This window comes from Salmo salar, chromosome ssa17, assembly GCF_905237065.1.
Source record: "Salmo salar chromosome ssa17, Ssal_v3.1, whole genome shotgun sequence".
Taxonomy (NCBI): domain Eukaryota; kingdom Metazoa; phylum Chordata; class Actinopteri; order Salmoniformes; family Salmonidae; genus Salmo; species Salmo salar.
The window spans coordinates 53,844,591-53,864,550 of NC_059458.1; the positions used below are offsets into that span (position 1 = coordinate 53,844,591).

At 43.9% G+C, this 19,960-nt stretch overlaps 1 protein-coding gene across 1 annotated transcript in view; it reads right to left on the bottom strand.

The window, feature by feature from the left end:
* Window positions 1–19,960, bottom strand: part of LOC106576073 (dedicator of cytokinesis protein 4) — a 138,155-nt gene that overhangs the window by 78,718 nt on the left and 39,477 nt on the right. The window contains 7 exon segments of the mRNA XM_014152946.2: window positions 1,219–1,370; window positions 12,652–12,736; window positions 13,327–13,475; window positions 14,596–14,692; window positions 14,987–15,042; window positions 15,338–15,378; window positions 18,132–18,215. Coding sequence (XP_014008421.1) covers window positions 1,219–1,370; window positions 12,652–12,736; window positions 13,327–13,475; window positions 14,596–14,692; window positions 14,987–15,042; window positions 15,338–15,378; window positions 18,132–18,215 — 664 coding nt within the window.

A 19,960-nucleotide genomic window follows, 5' to 3' on the forward strand; every position in this document is an offset into this window, starting at 1 on the left:
ACTTCAGTCTACCGATGCCTACGAATAACTGTGTATTAATAATAGTTGACCAGATACACTTGGCTTCTCGTCTCTGTTGTACATGCTGAAACATTCATCCCATCACTGTCGGCCTAGTTCCTGTCATGTTAGCCAACAGGGTACAGACGTCAGACACTGTCGTACAGAAAGAGGACGCTTGAGCCTCTATTCTCACATTTCCTTTCCTGTTATGAACAATTGATTCATTTGCGAGTTGAAATGGAATTTCTGCACTTTGACTCCCAACACTCAACTCTTTAGAAGAAACAGTGACGTTTTTTCACACCACATTCTCACCAACACTATGAGTGTGTGTGTACGTCTGTGTGGTGTTCTTTCCCACGTAACCACCCGTGTGCCTCCCTCATAACTACTACCACCAGCCATGGCCGACCCCAAACCAACCCAGTGACGTGGCTTTGAGACAGACGTGTGTTTACAGCCAGATGAAAAGAACATGGCCTTACCCACTTCAACGATGCCACCCGTTAACAGCTCATTGTGACGCTGCATTACAGTCCAGGAGGATTAGCTACAAGTGTGTTAGCCTCAATGGAGGTGAAGGGGAAAACACAACCGATAGACTGGATGCTACTGTAGATGCCAGAATTGGTTCAAATGTAATTCCATTGTTAGTTGCAAAGACACCCAACACAAGGTCAGCGGTCAGTCAATCCTGTTCACTTCAAAGCCACACCATGAGACCCTACTTACCCCACCTACTTAAATATAAAATGCAATACAATAAAACAACACAAATGTGTTCATCCCTTTCAATTTGATTTGGGGCAGTCGCCAGTGGACGTTAGACACACATACTATAATCTACACTTTCAGCACACACTTTAAAGTCAACAACATATCGATAGTAGCATATCACATAGCTTCCCTGTGGCTCAGTTGGTAGAGCATGGTGTTTGCAACACCAGCATTGTGTGTGCAATGCCAGGGTTGTGGGTTCGATTCCCACGGGGGGCCAGTACAAAAAAATATATATATAAGAAATGCATGAAATGAAATGTATGCATTCACTACTGTAAGTCGCTCTGGAGAAGAGCGTCTGCTAAATGACTAAAATGTAAATCACTGAGAATGCACGCCCAATACAGTGTTTCATTCTAAGTAGTATACCAGTGTTTAATATACAGTCTCAGCGGTTGCAACTTTTTTTAATTATATATATATTTTTTTAAATACCTGAGTGGCCTGTTCTCCTTGCCGTCGTAGACGTGAAAGAACACCTCCAGCTCCTCTCCCAGGTTGGAGCTCATCAGACTCTTCATGTGGACGAAGAGGTGGTGTGTGCTGGCCGGCACCGGAGTCTCCTTCTTACGGTGACGGTGCTCCATCTGCAGTGTGAACAAACAGGATCAGAGATCATCTGGCTAGTGCAAACACCAGTCTAGTGGTGCTTTATCGTCAAAGGATCCGAAATGCCAAAACCCTGACGGTATCAGCTGGCGCAAACACGGGTCTAGTGGTTGTTTATTAACTGAACTAGGGAAGTCATAAAGACAGTAAGCTAACGCTCTGTAATGTGTGCACACAGGATTAGACATGTCAAAACCCTGACTGTCATCGGCTGGCGCAAACACACCGGTGATTTATTACCCGAAGGTGTTTTATTATAGTATCTAGACACAGCCTTTACATTGGCTCTGAGTGCAGAGATAATCCCATGAACACAATTTAATCACTTGCCCTTTTTCAATGAACTGGATTTATTCAGCTTTGACATTCATAAAATATTAAATGATCTAATTCGACTTGAATTAAACGCTTCAAAGGGGACCTAGCTCTGTGAAAATAAAAGGCAGCATTGGCTTTTAAGCTGTTCTGTCTACTCTGGCGTTGGCCTTTCATTTCAGGAGAGGAAAGCGCTTTATATCTGGTTGAGTAGAGCAGGTAAAGGGGGAGAGGGGATTCAGACACACTACAGTTGAAACGTTTGGGGTCACTTAGAAATGTCCTTGTTTTTGAAAGAAAAGCACATTTTTTGTCCATTAAAATAACATCGAATTGATCAGAAATACAGTGTAGACATTGTTAATGTTGTAAATGACTATTGAAGCTGTAAACTGCAGATTTTTTATGGAATATCTTCATGGGCGTACAGAGGCCCATTATCAGCACTCCTGTGTTCCATTGGCACGTAGTGTTAGCTAATCCAAGTTTATCATTTTAAAAGGCTAATTGATCATTAGAAAACCATTTTGCAATTATGTTAGCACAGCTGAAAACTGTTGTTCTGATTAAAGAAGCAATAAAACTGGCCTTCTTTAGACTAGTTAGGTATCTGGAGCATCAGCATTTGTGGGTTCCATTACAGGCTCAAAATGACCAGAAACAAAGACCTTTCTTCTGAAACTCGTCAGTCTATTCTTGTTCTGAGAAATGATGACTATTCCATGCGAGAAATTTCCAAGAAACTGAAGATCTCGTACAATGCTGTGTACTACTCCCTTCATAGAACAGTGCAAACTGGCTCTAACCAGAATAGAAAGTGGGAGGGGGAGTGGGAGGCCCCGGTGCACAACTGAGCAAGAGGACAAGTACATTAGAGTGTATAGTTTGAGAAACAGATGCCTCACAAGTCCTCAACTGGCAACTTCATTAAATAGTACCCGCAAAACACCAGTCTCAACATCAACAGTGAAGAGGCAACTCCGGGATGCTAGCCTTCTAGGCAGAGTTGCAAAGAAAAAGCTATATCTCAGACTGGCCAATAAAAAGAAAAGATTAAGATGGACAAAAGAACACAGACACTGGACAGAGGAAGACTGGAAAAAAGCGTTATGGACAGACAAATCTAAGTTTGAGGTGTTCGGATCACAAAGAAGAACATTCTTGAGAAGTAGAAAAAATGAAAACATGCTGGAGGAGTGCTTGATGCCATCTGTCAAGCATGGTGGAGGCAATGTGATGGTCTGGGGGTGCTTTGGTGGTGTTAAATTGGGAGATTTGTTCAGGGTAAAAGGGATCTTGAAGAAGGAAGGCTATCACTCCATTTTACAACACCATGCCATACCCTGTGGATGGCGCTTAGTTGGAGCCAATTTCCTCCTACAACAGGACAATGACCCAAAGCACAGCTCCAAACAATGCAAGAACTATTTAGGGATAAGGCAGTCAGCTGGTATTCTGTCTATGATGGACTGGCCAGCACAGTCACCGTATCTCAACCCTATTGAGCTGTTGTGGGAGCAGCTTGACCGTATGGTACGTAAGAAATGCCCATCGAGCCAATCCAACTTGTGGGAGGTGCTTCAGGAAGCATGGGATGAAATCTCTTCAGATTACCTCAACAAATTGACAACTAGAATGCCAAAGGTGTGCAAGGCTGTAATTACTGAAAAAGGAGGATTCTTTGACGAAAGCAAACTTTGAAGGACACAATTATTATTTCAATTAAAAATCATTGTTTATAACCTTGTCAATGTCTTGACTATATTTCCTATTCATTTTGCAACTCATTTCATGTATGTTTTCATGGAAAACAAGAAGATTTCTAAGTGACCCCAAACTATTGAACGGTAGTGTATATGTCAAATATATGTTGCATTTTTACGCTTTTGTTCCAATACCCATTAAAGGGGCAATCAGCAGTTGCAGCATTCATTTTTTTGGACATATAAATGAATGATATGTACCCATTGATTCTTGAAGAATATAACGTATAAATGCTTCATGAACTTAGTTCAACTGTCACACCTCCATCAGAACACTTGTTTAACCCCAATGTTTGTAAACAAACCCTGTATAGCCTCAACACATGGTTAAAACTACACATTTTGATATCACGGATGGTCAGTACCTCCATCCATAAGATAATTTCTCCTGACCCATCCCTCAACTTTTTATCAAAACAGTGGTGGGTTAAAATGCTTTTTTTTATTGTTTCAACTGCTGATTGGCCCTTTAAGTGAAGCTGTGGAAAAACTATGCATATTATTTTCCCAGAAATGTGTTAAGCATTCCATTTAATTCCAGAGGTTGCACGTTCACAGCACGCTTCCTTAATAGTCGCCCTAATCTAATTTGTTTCAGTTAATATGCTGCCCTCTTTGTAGAAAAAAAAACTGATGATCGGTCAAACACACACGAGGAAATCAACAAACACACACAAATATCATTTACACCTTTACAGGAAGAATGTCACAACACAGAGTGCTTCAAAGGAATTTTATTTATTCCATTTGCACACACACAGCACAATCAGCCATGTCAAACTGGGATAGAATGAACAGTAGCACAATGTACCCATAGCATCAAGCCTTATGCCCTCTTAAGCACTGTATAATAATGTATTAACTCAACCAGATATACAGTATATCTCTACATTATTATCTGACACAGCAGTGTCTGGGGTAGTACTTTAAAGGCGTCCGCATGCTTCCCAGCCGAAACAGTTTGGAAGAGAATGTGCATTTACTATGACAACATTTTGTGATGTTTTGGTTTGTTTTGGACTTTGTTAAGGGTTGTTCGGACACACAAAATGTTTTCTTGAGGCAAGCTGAAGTTGGTAGCTGAAGTCCACGCCTCTTCATCTGTGATTGGTCAACAGTAGGGATTCTTCAGCAAAGTCTTTGTTGTCATTCAACGAGAGATTACTAGTTTATGATTTTTTTTATTTATTTTGAAATACTGCACCAAACATCTTAGTTAGATGTAAAATTGCACAACTAAGATCTCCTCGGCAAAAATGTAAAAAAGAATGACAGGTTTCTTGAGTTACATTCTGACTATTTTGAGGAAGTGTATACTAGCTACGGCATCTCAAAATGGACATGCAGTACAATTCCCACTTTTCAAGTGAATGTCTGTTAAGGTAGTCCGCGAGCACACTCGTTCGGTTCGCCTCGACGACTTCGTCCACCCGCCAGCCGAACTGAAGCATGCGGACGCCATAATACAGATTATTCACAGCTCACTGCACAAGTCTGCATAAACTTAGGAGAGAAAAAGACTGAGCTCTCATCTTCCTTAGTCACTGTCTGTGTTGGTGCCCAGTACAAGGACAAAAGAAGAACCGGTAGCTAACAACTTAACATGGAGCCAGGTCCCAATCCAAGTCTTTCTTGCACTCTTGCATGCACCCACTCACTCATTCATTCCACCAGATGGCTGCTATAGTCCCTGCCAAGGGGAGAGGACTAATAGAGGTGGAGAAGAGGAAGAAAGAGGGATGAAGGAGGAGAGGAGAGGGCACCCGCAGGCATCGAGACGTTATGTTTTCTGCGGCTCACGTAACAGGGTTAATCGCCCAGTTAAGTTTCATCTGGAATGAATAGGCTTGTGTGACAACTGATAGAGAAGAAAGCTGCTAATGAAATTCTGTCTCAACTATACAGTACGTTAAGCAACCGAGGGGACAAAATGTCTTATGTGACTGTTTCTGCCTCAATACGGGAGGGGAACTAGTACAGTGTAGTATTGTAAGTTAAACGGTTCCAATATTGTTCACATAATATATTTAATAATTATGCCATTGAGCAGACACTTTTATCCAAAGCAACTTAAAGTCATGAATGCATACAGTTTTTACATACGAGTGGTTTTTGGAATCAAACTCACTATCCAGCTGCTACAGAGGCTCTGCTCTGGCCTCTCTGACCTACAGCTCAGTGGTCCTAAACACACATCTGAATTACCTGAAGAGGAGGTTGGCACAATATAGTAGAATAAATGGTGCTTTTTATCACCAAGACTGGGTCCCAATAAAGTCATAATATATATTAATATACCATTTAGCAGACGCTTTTATCCAAAGTGTCTTACATTCATGCGGGCATACATTTTACGTACGGGTGGTCCTGAGAATCGAACCAAGCGCCATGCACCACCAAGTATTCTTGAAGAAATTATTTAGCCGAACAGTCATGCTCTGATGCAAATCATTTGTGCTTTGTTGGCCAAGTGCACCCTGGTATCTCTCTCTAATACTCATTGTAAAAATAGGAACGGCACTGTTGCTCATCTGAAGTGCTTTTTCTGATCGGTAGGATCCAAGATTACGCTTTGGTTCGTTCACCATATTCTATTCAATTTGTGTCTGAAATCAAATAGCGAATTTGACAGATCAATATCAGTTTTTGAATTGGATGAAAGCTAAATTGCTTTCAACACCTCAAGCGCATTGCATAGCTGTGGGAGCAATGTAGCGGCAGCAGCCTATCAGAAGAGCTGGAGGAATGGCCTATTGGGGGTGTGACTTTGTTTGTGCTTTTGGCCACCCGTGAGCTTGAATGTCATTCCAGGTTATATGTTCTTCTTTTATGGTTATATGTTCACTGCCAACACTGAATCTTAAAGAAATTGGAGGATATTTGAAGGAAATCTGATCAAAGTATGAAAAATTACTGTTGCTTCTACATTGATAAAGTTTGAACTTAAAGTTACTGGTCCCCTCCCGTTGATTCATTATTAAGGGGACAAGGCGGAATCATAAGTATCATTTTAATACCCCAACGTGTAACATGATATTCTCTTGCCTAAGAAGGCATGTTTGAAGAGGGGCGTGGTTTATATTTGCTAGATAGCTACTCTACTGGTGCCAAATGTTTACTGTAAGGTGTCAGCAAATATAATTAAAAGTTAACCCTATTTATCTATGGCAAATATACTTATATGTTTCCCCTTTCATTTGTGTCTGGTGTTAGCTAGTTATTGGCTAGCTAGGTCTTCATCTGTGTCTGGTGTTAGCTAGTTACTGGCTAGCTAGGTCTTCATCTGTGTCTGGTGTTAGCTAGTTACTGGCTAACTAGGTCTTCATCGTGTCTGGTGTTAGCTAGTTACTGGCTAGTTAGGTCTTCATCTGTGTCTGGTGTTAGCTAGTTACTGGCAAGCTAGGTCTTCATCTGTGTCTGGTGTTAGCTAGTTACTGGCTAACTAGGTCTTCATCTGTGTCTGGTGTTAGCTAGTTACTGGCAAGCTAGGTCGTCAGTCAGCATGGACAAAAGGGGGGGAGGGTCATTCAAAACTCTGACGCAGTTGTCATGACAACACATCCATCAGTGCTGCTGTGAAACGCATCACAAAAGACATGCCAAACGGGAGAGGTAAAATATATACAGTTGAAGTCTGAAGTTTACATACACTCAGGTTGGAGTCATTAAAACTTGTTTCCAACCACTCCACAAATGTCTTGTTAACAAACAATAGTTTTGGCAAGTCGTTTAGGACATCTACTTTGTGCATGACATGTAATTATTTCACTTATAATTCACTGCATCACAATTCCAGTGGGTCAGAAATGTACATACACTAAGTTGACTGTGCCTTTAAACACCTTGGAAAAAAACAGAAAATTATGTCATGGCTTAGAAGTTCTGATAGGCTAATTGAGTCAATTGGAGGTGTACCTGTGGATGTATTTCAAGACCCGCCTTCAAACTCACTGCCTTTTTGCTTGACATCATGGGAAAATCCAAATAAATCAGCCAAAAAATTGTAGACCTCCACAAGTCTGGTTCATCCCTGGGAGCAATTTCCAAATGCCTGAAGGTACCACGTTCATCTGTACAAACAATAGTACGCAAGTATAAACACCATGGGACCACGCAGCCATCATACCGCCCAGGAAGGAGACGCGTTCCATCTCCTAGAGATGAACATACTTTGGTGCGAAAAGTGCAAATCAATCCCAGAACAACATCAAAGGACCTTGTGAAGATGCTGGAGGAAACAGGTACAAAAGTATCTATATCCACAGTAAAACGAGTCCTATATCGACATAACCTGAAAGGCCGCTCAGCAAGGAAGAAGCCACTGCTCCATGGGGACAACGATCATACTTTTTGGAGAAATGTCCTCTGGTCTGATGAAACAAAAATAGAACTGTTTGGCCATAATGACCATCATTATGTTTGGAGGAAAAAGGGGGATGCTTGCAAGCCGAAGAACACCATATATTGAAGCAACATCTCAAGACATCAGTCAGGAAGTTAAAGCTTGGTCGCAAATTGGCCTTCCAAATGGACAATGACCCCAAGCATACTTCCAAAGTTGTGTCAAATTGGCTTAAGGACAACAAAGTGAAGGTATTGGAGTGGCCATCACAAAGCCCTGACCTCAATCTTATAGAAAATTTGTGGGCAGAACCAAAAAAGCATGTGCGAGCAAGGAGGCCTGACTCAGTTACACCAGCTCTGTCAGGAGGAATGGGCCAAAATTCCCCCAACTTATTGTGGGAAGCTTGTAGAAGGCTACCCGAAACGTTTGACCCAAGTTAAACAATTTAAAGGCAATGCTACCGAAATCTAATTGAGTGTATGTAAACTTCTGACCCACTGGGAATGTGATGAAAGAAATAAAAGCTGAAATAAATCACTCCCTCTACTATTATTCTGACATTTCACATTCTTAAAATAAAGTGGTGATCCTAACTGACCTAAGACAGGGAATTTTTACTAGGGTTAAATGTAAGGAATTGTGAAAAACTGAGTTTAAATGTATTTGGCTAAGGTGTATTTAAACTTCCGATTTCAGCTGTGTGTGTGTGTGTGTGTGTGTGTGTGTGTGTGTGTGTGTGTGTGTGTGTGTGTGTGTGTGTGTGTGTGTGTGTGTGTGTGAGATATATATATATATTTTTTTTAATCGTTGATGCAATTTCAATGTTGTTTGAGTTGCTTTGTGCATCACCAATGTAGCTTGAGGTGATTTTTGCTGCAACACTGCATCCAAGTTGCTTGGCATAGATGTTTCAAAAGAGCTGTCACTCAAGGTGAGCTCATGAATATAAGCTCCTCCTGGTAGTTAACCATGAGAGGAAAAAGTACTTTTCAGAATGACTGTACAGGATTTTTTAATAATATCTGCATCAGTAATGTGATATTAAAGAGCTGGTCACAATATTGTAACCAGTTAGTGTGAAAGTCGTTTGTAAAGAAAGTGATATATATATATATATATATATATATATATATATATATATAAATAAATAAAAAGTTTGAATTTGTTATTTTTTAGGTTGAACAAAAGGATAAAAGTAAGTTCAATGTTGAAAGAAATAGGTTGCAACTTGAAATGTAGGTTTGTTAATAATCAAATATAACAGTTGGCATTGAATCATATTTGGTTTCAACAAACGTTTTTAACATTTTTTTTTAAACCTAACCCATTTACTTGTAAATAGTGACACATTTTTTTTTAGGTTGATCCAAATAGTCATTTTTTACAGTGCACACCTATAGTAACTGTAGGGCTTGGTCGATGGACTCAGAGAGAAGACATTTCCTCATCTGCTTGTACATACACAAGTTTAATCCTCCAAAGCACTCCATCCGCAACTAGGGCTGTGGCGGTCATATAATTATGTCAGCCGGTTATTGTCATGCGAAAGACTGCCGGGCTCACGGTAATTGACCGTTAATTAACACAAACACGTTTAGCATCTGCAGGCCTCCACACACACACAAGATGCTGATGCGCACGCCTTTGGAACATACAAAGTAAAAAAGTATAATAAATCAATTGAATATACACCATCACAGTAAATCGATTGTTTATTTTAGGCAGGTCTAAAGAAACATTATGATATACAGAAAATTATTTCAGAAGAACAGAATATGAGTTGGCCTACTGTATGTTATCTGGCTATGTGCCATGCCATAGGCTGTAGCTTTGTTCATTTGTTCATGCCATTACTTTATATTATATGATTTTATAGTAAGAAGATTATTATATTTTTCCCCATTGCGGAGCTAGAGTGAGCATACGAAGTAGCTATGTTGAGCGTAAAAGTGATCATTTGAAACAGGTCCTATATGCTAGATTTAGAGGTACTTGACAACTTTAACTGTGAATGATAAAAACCTTTGAATGCCTAAGAAATCCAAAGATATATGGGCTGCATGATACGACGTTAGGCTATTGACGATTTGAGAAAGTGCCAAAAAAAAAGCTTGCCTCAGGCTGCACACGCCGTTCTGTCATCAAGTGATCATTATTTCACCCATCAGACTATTCTCAAATTAATCTTGTCTTTACTAATATGTAAAATTTGCTTCGATTTAGAATGGCCCATTATGAAAATGGGCAGGAACAGACATAATAAGAAAAAGACATCAGTCGTATGCACTTGAATAGCGAATGGAGGGCCACTTTCCCGCTGGTTCGTCTCATGTCGGGTAGGCTACTCCGGTTATTTCACTGCATAGCAGGATTATATTCCGTCCAAACTCTGTATGCCATGGCCTCTCCAACCCTGTTCCTGCAGCTACCCAGTTCTTCATTTGGGAAATCAAGTGAAATCTGTTCGGGAACAGCGATAGTAACATGTTTTCCCAACAAAACATACACAAAATGATCAAAAGTAAGTGGACACCTGCTCATCAAACATCTCATTCCAAAATTATGGGCATTAATATGGAGCTAGGCCTGAGTTGCAGTCGGCGTTCCAATTAATCCAAAAGGTATTCGATGGGGTTGAGGTCAGGGCTCTGTGCAGGCTAGTCAAGTTCTTCCACACCAATCTCATTTCTGTATGGACCTCGCTATGTGCACGGGGGCACTGTCATGCTGAAACAGGAAAGGGCCTTCCCCAACCTGTTGCCACAAAGTTGGAAGCACAGAATCGCCTAGAATGTCATGGTATGCTGTAGCGTTAAGATTTCCCTTCACTGGAACTAAGGAGCCCAGCCCAAACCATGAAAAAGAGTCCCACACCATAATTCCTCCTCCACCAAACTTTACAGTTGGCAAGTAGCGTTCTCCTGGCATCCGCCAAAACCAGATTCGTCTGTTGGACTGCCAGATAGTGAAGCGTGATTCATCACTCCAGAGAACGTGTTTCCAGAGAACGTGTTGCAACCGAGGACACCCGATTTTTATGCGTTACCTGCTTCAGCACTCAGCGGTACCGTTCTGTAAGCTTGTGTGGCCTACCACATTGCGGCTGAGCCGTTGTTGCTCCTAGATTTTTCAACGTCACAATAACAGCACTAACAGTTGACTGAGGCAGCTCTAGCAATGCATACATTTTTGTTGGACTTGTTGGAAAGGTGGCATCATATGACGGTGCCACGTTGAACGTCACTGAGCTCTTCAGTAAGGCCATTCTACTGCTAATACTTGTCTATGGAGATTGCATGGTTGTGTGTTCAATTTTATACACCTGTCAGCAACAGGTGTGGCTGAAATAACCAAATCCACTCATTTGAAGGCGTGTCCACATACTTTTGTATTTCATTAAACTGTTGACGTCCCCTCTCTCTGCGCACTGAAGAGGAGAGAGGGGAGGAGATGGAAACGCACTGTGGTAAGATATTCTGTAGCTAAAGGTAATGTGTCAGCCTATTAATTATGAAATATAAAAATGCCCTATTACTAGGCTATTTAAATACAAATTCATTATAATGTAGGCTAACTCTGAATTTGTTTAATTTAGGCTAGACCAATTACGTACCAAAGATATTGTAAATCCGTTTTTTTTGTAATGTTTTTCTGCCTTCTGTAATATGCAGGTAGGGTATATATGTTGTATAACAGAACAGTCATTTTAATTCAGTGGGTTTTCAGGCTTGGGCTCATATAGGCCTATCAGTATGCATAATTCTCTAATATGCATATGGCTGTTTTAAATGAATCATCACCTTATTAAAAAGCGCTGTCCATTTCGTTGTGTTAGGCTTTGAAACAACATCCCCAATGACCATGTTTTCCACTCAGTTTCAACCTGCTGTTGAACTTCTTTCTTCAAATTGATCATCACAGTGAGGTGAGTTTTAAAAGCGCATACTGTTTTGATGTGTTTTTCAAACCCATTTGCATTGATGTTAGAGTGGTTAGAGGGACAATAGAGCCCTGAGTACCAGGCCATTAGAGACCTGATGATCCTTAGCGAGTCGGGTACTACCAACACATGTCCAGAGTGCATAACAGGAGATTACCATGACTCAATGGTCACATAGAATTTGACCGCAGTCATGACTCATGACTGCCGGTGTCGCAGTAAAGCAGCCGCAGCCACAGCAGCAGCCCCATCTACAACTCAGTAAAACCACACAATGAGGGACACAAATAAAGATATGCCTTTGTCACCAAACAAATTAAAAACGGGTCCTCTGCTGCCGTTGTCATGATGATGGCGATGTTATTGTTGTTTTGCATCCATGACGACAACAGTAATTTGTTTTGTTCTTCCCCTGTTGTGTTTTCCGTCTCAGTTACTAAGGAATCACTGTAATTTTCCACCCGCATTAGGCTTTTACTTCTCTCATCCCTCACTCCCCTCTTTCGCATCCCCTGTACATTATTTTTTCAGCAAAAAAAAAGGACTAAGTGCCTCACATCAGGATTGGAGCATCAGGCAGGGGATGTGGTCGCTATGGTTTCGGGGTGGGAGACAGAAGGGGTGGAGGAAAGCGCTGCCTGGGGAGGAGAGTGAGGAAGGGAAAGACGAAGGGAGACTCTAATGTACCTTTATTCTGCCTTAAAGAGTAAAATACGCGCCTGAATTACAAATGAGAATACTGGCAAACACGCAGCAGTCGCTAGGGCTAGCTATGTGGCTAATGCTAGAGAAAGGTAAAGCGGACAGTGGATTGATGAGGATAGTGAGTGGGGAATACACAGTAACAAGAGAACAGTGTTCAGACAATTGTTCCTGGTTTTGGGAATAGAACTCACCAGTTTGAAGAGTTCTGTGACGCTGATCTCGTCTGGGTCCACCATGCTGAACTCCCTGCGGGGTACCAGGTCCAAACTCAGCTGTCTGGAACACACACAAACAACAGGACTGTCAGTGCATCAAACCATTCAGACAGAACACACTTGACAGAACTGCAAGTCTGCTATAGTCTCACAGGGACATAGAGGCATAGAGGGGTACACACACACACACACACACACACACACACACACACACACACACACACACACACACACACACACACACACACACACACACACACACACACACACACACACACACACACACTAATATCCCAGGGATAGATAAGTCTTTCAAAGCATGGGATGGTATAAGACAAGGAGAGGCAGTGTCACCAAACTCTTCAAACTAGTGTTGCAGGGAGAGCCGTCTCATCTGTCCACACCCAACAGCAAGGGACTGACAGGTGTGGTTTTATCCCTTCTGCCCGGGAGACAGAAACGCAGTGGAAAGTGTTTGTGTCTGTTTGATACAAAATGAAAAGTGTGTGTGTCTGTATGAACGTGTGGTGTGTCTGTTTGAAGGGGAACGGAACTGATTGAGCACAGCATGTGCCTGGGGAGAGAGTGACATTAAAGACAGAGGGACTGGGGACTGGGATGCAGGAATGTTTCTCTCTCTCCACTACTCACTCGTTTCCCCAGTCCAACCTGGCAGTGATGTGCTGTTTGACGTCTTTCATGCGGTCGTTGGTGAGGTGACCAACCAGAACCTGTCTCCTCAGGTCCAGGATCTCATTCATTACGTGCCACAACCGATGGAACAGATCCCCATCATTCTTCTACAGAGAGAGAGAGACAGCGAGAGAGAGACAGCGAGAGAGAGACAGCGAGAGAGAGACAGCGAGACAGCGACAGCCATACAGAGAGACAGCGAGAGAGAGAGCCAGACAGAGAGACAGCGAGAGACAGCGAGAGACAGCGAGAGAGAGCGAGCGAGAGCGAGCGAGCGCGAGAGAGAGCGAGAGAGAGCGAGAGAGAGCGAGCGAGAGAGCCAGACAGCGAGAGAGAGCGAGAGAGCCAGAGAGCCAGAGAGCGAGAGAGCCAGACAGCCAGAGAGCCAGAGAGCCAGAGAGCCAGAGAGCCAGAGAGCCAGAGAGCCAGAGAGCCAGAGAGCCAGAGAGCCAGAGAGCCAGACAGCGAGAGAGAGCGAGCGAGAGAGAGACAGAGAGCCAGACAGCGAGAGCGAGACAGCGAGAGAGAGAGAGAGAGAGAGACAGCAGAGAGAGAGAGAGAGAGAGAGAGAGAGAGAGAGAGAGAGAGAGAGTGTGAGAGAGAGAGAGAGAGAGAGAGAGAGAGAGAGAGAGAGAGAGAGAGAGAGAGAGAGAGAGAGAGAGACAGCGAGCGAGAGAGCGAGAGCGAGAGAGCGAGAGCGAGAGACAGCGAGAGAGAGAGAGCGAGAGACAGCGAGAGAGAGAGCGAGCGAGAGCGAGCGAGAGACAGCGAGAGCGAGCGAGAGAGAGAGCGAGAGACAGCGAGAGCGAGAGAGAGAGAGCGCGAGAGAGAGAGCGAGAGAGAGACAGCGAGAGAGAGACAGCGAGAGAGAGACAGCGAGAGAGAGACAGCGAGAGAGAGACAGCGAAAGAGAGACAGCGAGAGAGAGACAGCGAGAGAGAGAAAACACAAGCAATGTTACTAATTAATATGCAGAAAAAAAAAGCTTCCACTGTTTGCTGCAGGAAAAACACCTGAGGCTAAATGTATTGCCCACTAGTTTAAAGGCATTCCCTGTCTGTGAGGGTTAATACTCAGGTCTATTCTCCTCTCTGCAGGATGTGTGGGGTACACATGGGAACATGCACGTACATGTGTGTGCGTGCATGTGTTTGCATGCATGTGTGTATGTGTAAATTCATGCATGTCTGTGCGAATTCCTGCACATGCGTGCTGAACAGTCTTTACCACGTAGAGCCGCTTCCACATGGCCCCCCAGTCTCTCAGGGTCGATGTCATCTCAGTGATAACAGAGTCCTCTGTGGGGATGACGGTCTCAAACTGCCTGTGGGTCAGAGACAGAGGAGAGAGGGGCATCACGTTACAACAGTATAACTACCGAGCATGGGTTAAAATACACATTCATAACAACGCAGCGTCATTATGACAGGCTGGTAGAAGAAGTACTCAACCTCCGTTCTGTTATTATGACGTGAATCTGAATGTTTATCTAACGTTTCCTTTCCACCAAACTGACATAAACCTACCTCACCTTCCAGACTGGCTGATCTAATAAGGCTGTTTGCCTTCTCAGAGAGAGACACAGGGAGACACACACAGAAACAGACACAATACTTACCCTTTGTTCTTGATATGGGCGTTCTTCAAGTGAATGTAAGTGCATGGGAAAATACCCTGGGGGAGAGAATAAACAAGCTAATGAATGGTGAATGTCATTCTAACTGTATCATTAAACGGCACTACCATTAACACATTCTGTTAGCGAGCGTAAACGATGCATATAATCAATACAAATTAATAACGCGTGTGTGTGTGTGTGTGTCAACTTGACATTATTAAACTATGAGCCTCTCCCTACTGACCTGCTCACTGCACAGCCCTCAGATCAAAGCAGAGAGCTGATATTTCTGAATCTGAAAATAGCAGCTGCGCTGACAGCCTCAATAACACACAAGAGACTCTCACCCACCTTGGCATTTGGATTCTTATGGACGAACCCCCTGTACCAGCCTGAGGAGACAAAAAATAATAATTTTCCTCGTGTCACCGTGACTTTCAGACCCGCTATCTTTCTTTCTATCACTACTTTTGACCAGAGCAGAGTTACAGGGTTGCCGTTTGGGACACAGCCCGGGTTACTGACGTGTCGCCACTTCAGCGCCGACCACACCAGTCGTCGAGCTGCCGAGCTGTAAAACGAAGAAAAAAAACGGCCAGCTGGAACACTATCACGGGAGGCAGGATCTGTCGCTGCCCCGTTTACTGCAGCCTACCAGGCCCGGTGTTACATGGCACTGAGCACCCAGTATTTGTTGTGGCCACCGGCCAAGCTGGTGAGCCAGGGAGGTGTCAGTAGCACCGGGAGCTGTAAGTAGCACCAGGAAGTGTAAGAAGAACTAGTAACCTAAGGTCATAATGTGCTACTCGTGTTAAAGAGGTGAGAGTGAGCCTCACTGCTGCCACTTCCTTGTGGTCTAGCCTACTGATGGACCTCCACTAGGCATTTTCTTTACGAAACTCTTTCTAGGTTTCGCTTGGCCAGAGTGTCCGAGAAGAAGAGGTCGTACGTTACCTATCACACTACTGTATCAGCACCGGCAGAAGCCCTTTTTTAGTAACTTGTCACCTCTCTAGTACAGAATAGATAGACCTTCTGGTCAACACCCTTGTCTTTGGGTTGTGGGGACTGGGACATATTGTATTTTGTCCCTTCCTCCAAACCAAACACATACACTACATGACCAAAAGGTATGTGGACACCTGCTCGTCCAACATCTCATTCCAAAGTCATGGGTATTAAAATGGAGTTTGTCCCCCCCCCCTTTGCTGCGATAACAGCCTCCACTCTTCTGGGAAGGCTTTCCACTAGACGTTGGAACATTGCTGCGGGGACTGCTTCCATTCAGCCACAACAGCATTAGTGAGGTCGGACACTGATGTTGGGCGATTAGGCCTGGCTCACAGTCGGCGCTCCAATTCATCCCAAAGGTGTTCAATGGGGTTGAGGTCAGGGCTCTGTACAGGCCAGTCAAGTTCTTCCACACCGATGTCGACAAACCATTTCTGTACGGACCTCGCTTTGTGCATCGGGGCATTGTCAGGCTGAAACAGGAAATGGCCTTCCCCAAACTGTTGCTACAAAGTTGGAAGCACAGAATCATCTAGAACGTCACTGTATGCTGTAATGTTAAGATTTCCCTTCACTGGAACTAAGGGGCCTGAACCATGAAAAACAGCCCCAACCATTATTTCTCCTCCACCAAACTTTACAGTTGGCACTATGCATTGGGGCAGGTAGCGTTATCCTAGCATCCGTCAAACGCAGATTCATTCGTCGGACTGCCAGGTGGCGAAGCTTGATTCTTCACTCCAGAAAATGCGTTTCCACTGCTCCAGAGTCCAATGGCGGCGAGATTCCCACCACTCCAGCCGACGCTTGGCATTGCGCATGGTGATCTTAGGCTTGTGTGCGGCTGCTTGGCCATAGAAACCCATTTCATGAAGCTCCTGACGAACAGTTCTTGTGCTGACGCTGCTTCCAGAGGCAGTTTGGAACAATGGTAGTGAGTGTTGCAACCGAGGACAGACAATTTTTTACACGCTACAGCACTCAGCGGTCCCGTTCTGTGAGCTTTCGAGGCCTACCACTTCACGGCTGAGTCGCTGTTGCTCATATTGACTTCCAAATTGCCTCTGGAAGCAACATCGGCACAAGAGCTGTTCGTCGAGAGCTTCATGAAATACGTTTCCACTTCACAATAAAAACCACTTATAATTTACCGGGGCAGCTCTAGCAGGGCAGACGTTTGATGAACTGAGCTGTTGGAAAGGTGGCATCCTATGACAGTGCCACAGTGAAAGTCACTGAGCTCTTCTGTAAGGCCATCTTACTGCCAATGTTTGTCTACAGAGATTGCATGGCTGTGTGCTCGATTTTATACACCTGTCAGCAACAGATGTGGCTGAAATAGTCTAAACCACTCATTTGAGGGGGGGTGTCCACATACTTCTGCATTTACAGTGTATATTAGATGTCAGATCATTTCCTTTGGGGAGTTTGGAATGCATCATCAGCCATCTCAGACGGATCTGTCATCTGTCTGTCTGTGTCCTTGAGCAACAACAGGAAGTGAGATCGTGACGCCCTGAAAAGGGAGGAAGGTTGCGTCAATGCTGTGTAAGTTAGCTGGGTGGAAACAGGAAAGTGTGACGGGCACCTGCTCTGCTCTGTCTGAAACTATGTCAAAAATGAACCCGTGAGTGTGTGCACCTCGGCCTTGAGGCTCACACACTCCTTCGCAATACACAGCCAAGCAGGGACACACACACACACACACACACACACACACACACACACACACACACACACACACACACACACACACACACACACACACACACACACACACACACACACACACACACACACACACACACACACACACACACAGCTCAGTGTGGGCGGGAAGCAGGAACCGAAGTCATCTCCCTCTCGCGGCACAGGAAACAGTAGCAAACTGAGAGCCTCCACAAACGTTTATCTCATCAAATACAAATACAAAAAAAAAGAAAAGTCTATTAACATTTCATGTGCAACACAATACTCCTGGAGGGACAGAATGGGGAAGGAAACGTGGCCCAACTTCAAAGGTTGACTACAGCCCCAGTAGCAACCCATCTGTGAGTCACAGTGGCTGTCTATGAAGCTCGAAGGGGGAATCATGGTTTATGTGGGTGTGAAATGAGTAGAGGTTATCAGTTACCTTCACATTTCTCCAGGAGCTGCACCGTGTCCCCAATCTCCAATGGCAAGCCATGCTGGACCGTCCCTCTGAAACTGGCCAGCACTGAAACACAATAGACGATATACTTTAATACCTGTGTGTATTTTTACGTGTAACTAGGTAGCACACACCAACAACACACACACACAGTGAAAAAAAAAAAAAGTCTTAAATCACTCTTTTCATTTCACTAGAATTGAATCTGAGCTCAACTGTCTTGACTGAGGTTGTGCTGTGATTTGTTTCTAGTGTTCCCTGGACAGACAGAAACAGAGAAGAGAATGGCCTGCTGGCTGCTGGTAGATTGAGTAAGCCTCTGGGTGTCAGGCTGAACTACAGGGAAAATAAGCTGGGAATATAATGTCATCCTGGGTCTTTCTGCTTGAAGGGCTCTAGGAGGGAAGCAACACCTGCGGAGGCTTAAGAGTAGGACTCTCTTTGATGAGAAGCACGGTCAGTTAGAGGGAGAGAGAGCCTGGAGAACAGGGGCAGGGTGGGGAGGAGAGAGAAAGAGAGGAGGGAGGCAGAGAGACAGAGAGAAAGAAGAAGAAAAAAAAGCGAGAGAGGGAGCGAAAAAGCGAGCAAGAGAGAAAAATAAAGAGTAACATCTCAGTCGATCAGCACAGGGCACTTTGCTCTAACAGCGTCTAATAGCTGGGTTAGCAGCGAGGAGTGTCGACAGATGCCATTCTCTGTGGTTCTGAGAAACAGGACATGATAACAGCACTCAGAGAATTTTCCAAGCTGCCACACTGGGGGAAACACATCTAATAGGGATAGTACTACGACATGGAAATGAGGAAGACTGGAGTCAGGCAAGGGTTTTGAAGAGGGTTTCATTTCATGGGGCACACGGCAACCTTGTTTACCTGACCTGGCTGCAAAGTCAGTGAAACTTTAATTGGGAGGTTCCGCTACATGAAATATAACTTCAAACACACTTCACTTGCACCGTGCTAACTCTTGAACCACAAGTAGAGTTTTCCAGCTGCAGTGTACTAAATGATGCAATTTTAAGTAGAGTTTTTAATCGTTTCTTGGTAATCCATTCCCCAGCTGTTGTCTGTCTGCTAACTGGCATGGCTCTTTTCCAGAGATGTTGGCACCTGAAAGGTGTTCACTCAGCGGGGAAAATATTTTTTATTTTCTCTCCAGGGGAGTGGAGGAAGTGCCGCCTTAAAGGCAGGACAGCACACACACACACACACACACACAGGAAAGAAAGAAGGGGACATGATGTGATACAGCCTGGATTTGAACCAGGGACTGTAGTGACACCTCTTGCACTGAGATACAGTGCCTTAGACCGCTGCGCCACTCGGGAGTCCATAAAAAAAAAAAGCCTCTCACACAAATATAGCAAAACCACAGATATGAAATGTGTACATGAACACAGGCACGCACATAGCCTCATAGCGGTGAACCTGTCACACAGGGCAGGGCCCATGTTTCCAGTCGGCTTGGTCTGAGCCAGGAGTTCAGTCACCACAAGTTGTGCTCTGCTCTGCTGTGACACACATCTACCTCGTGGGCAAACGGCTGTTCCTATTTCTGACCAGGCAGCCTCGTTCATGCTGAACTAACTTAGACATTACGTAAAGACTGCAGGAAACTGAAGAGAAAAAAAAAGACACACACACACGAATTCAGGAACTGGGATAAAAGTCAAACTTAAATAAAAGTCCTGGACTGAACAGTGACTGAGATCCATGAACTTATATGACAATATCTACTTCAGACTTGAGCTGTAAAGACGAATGTCCAAACGGGAAGTAGGTAACTACTGTAATGCTCCATTCCTGAGCCAA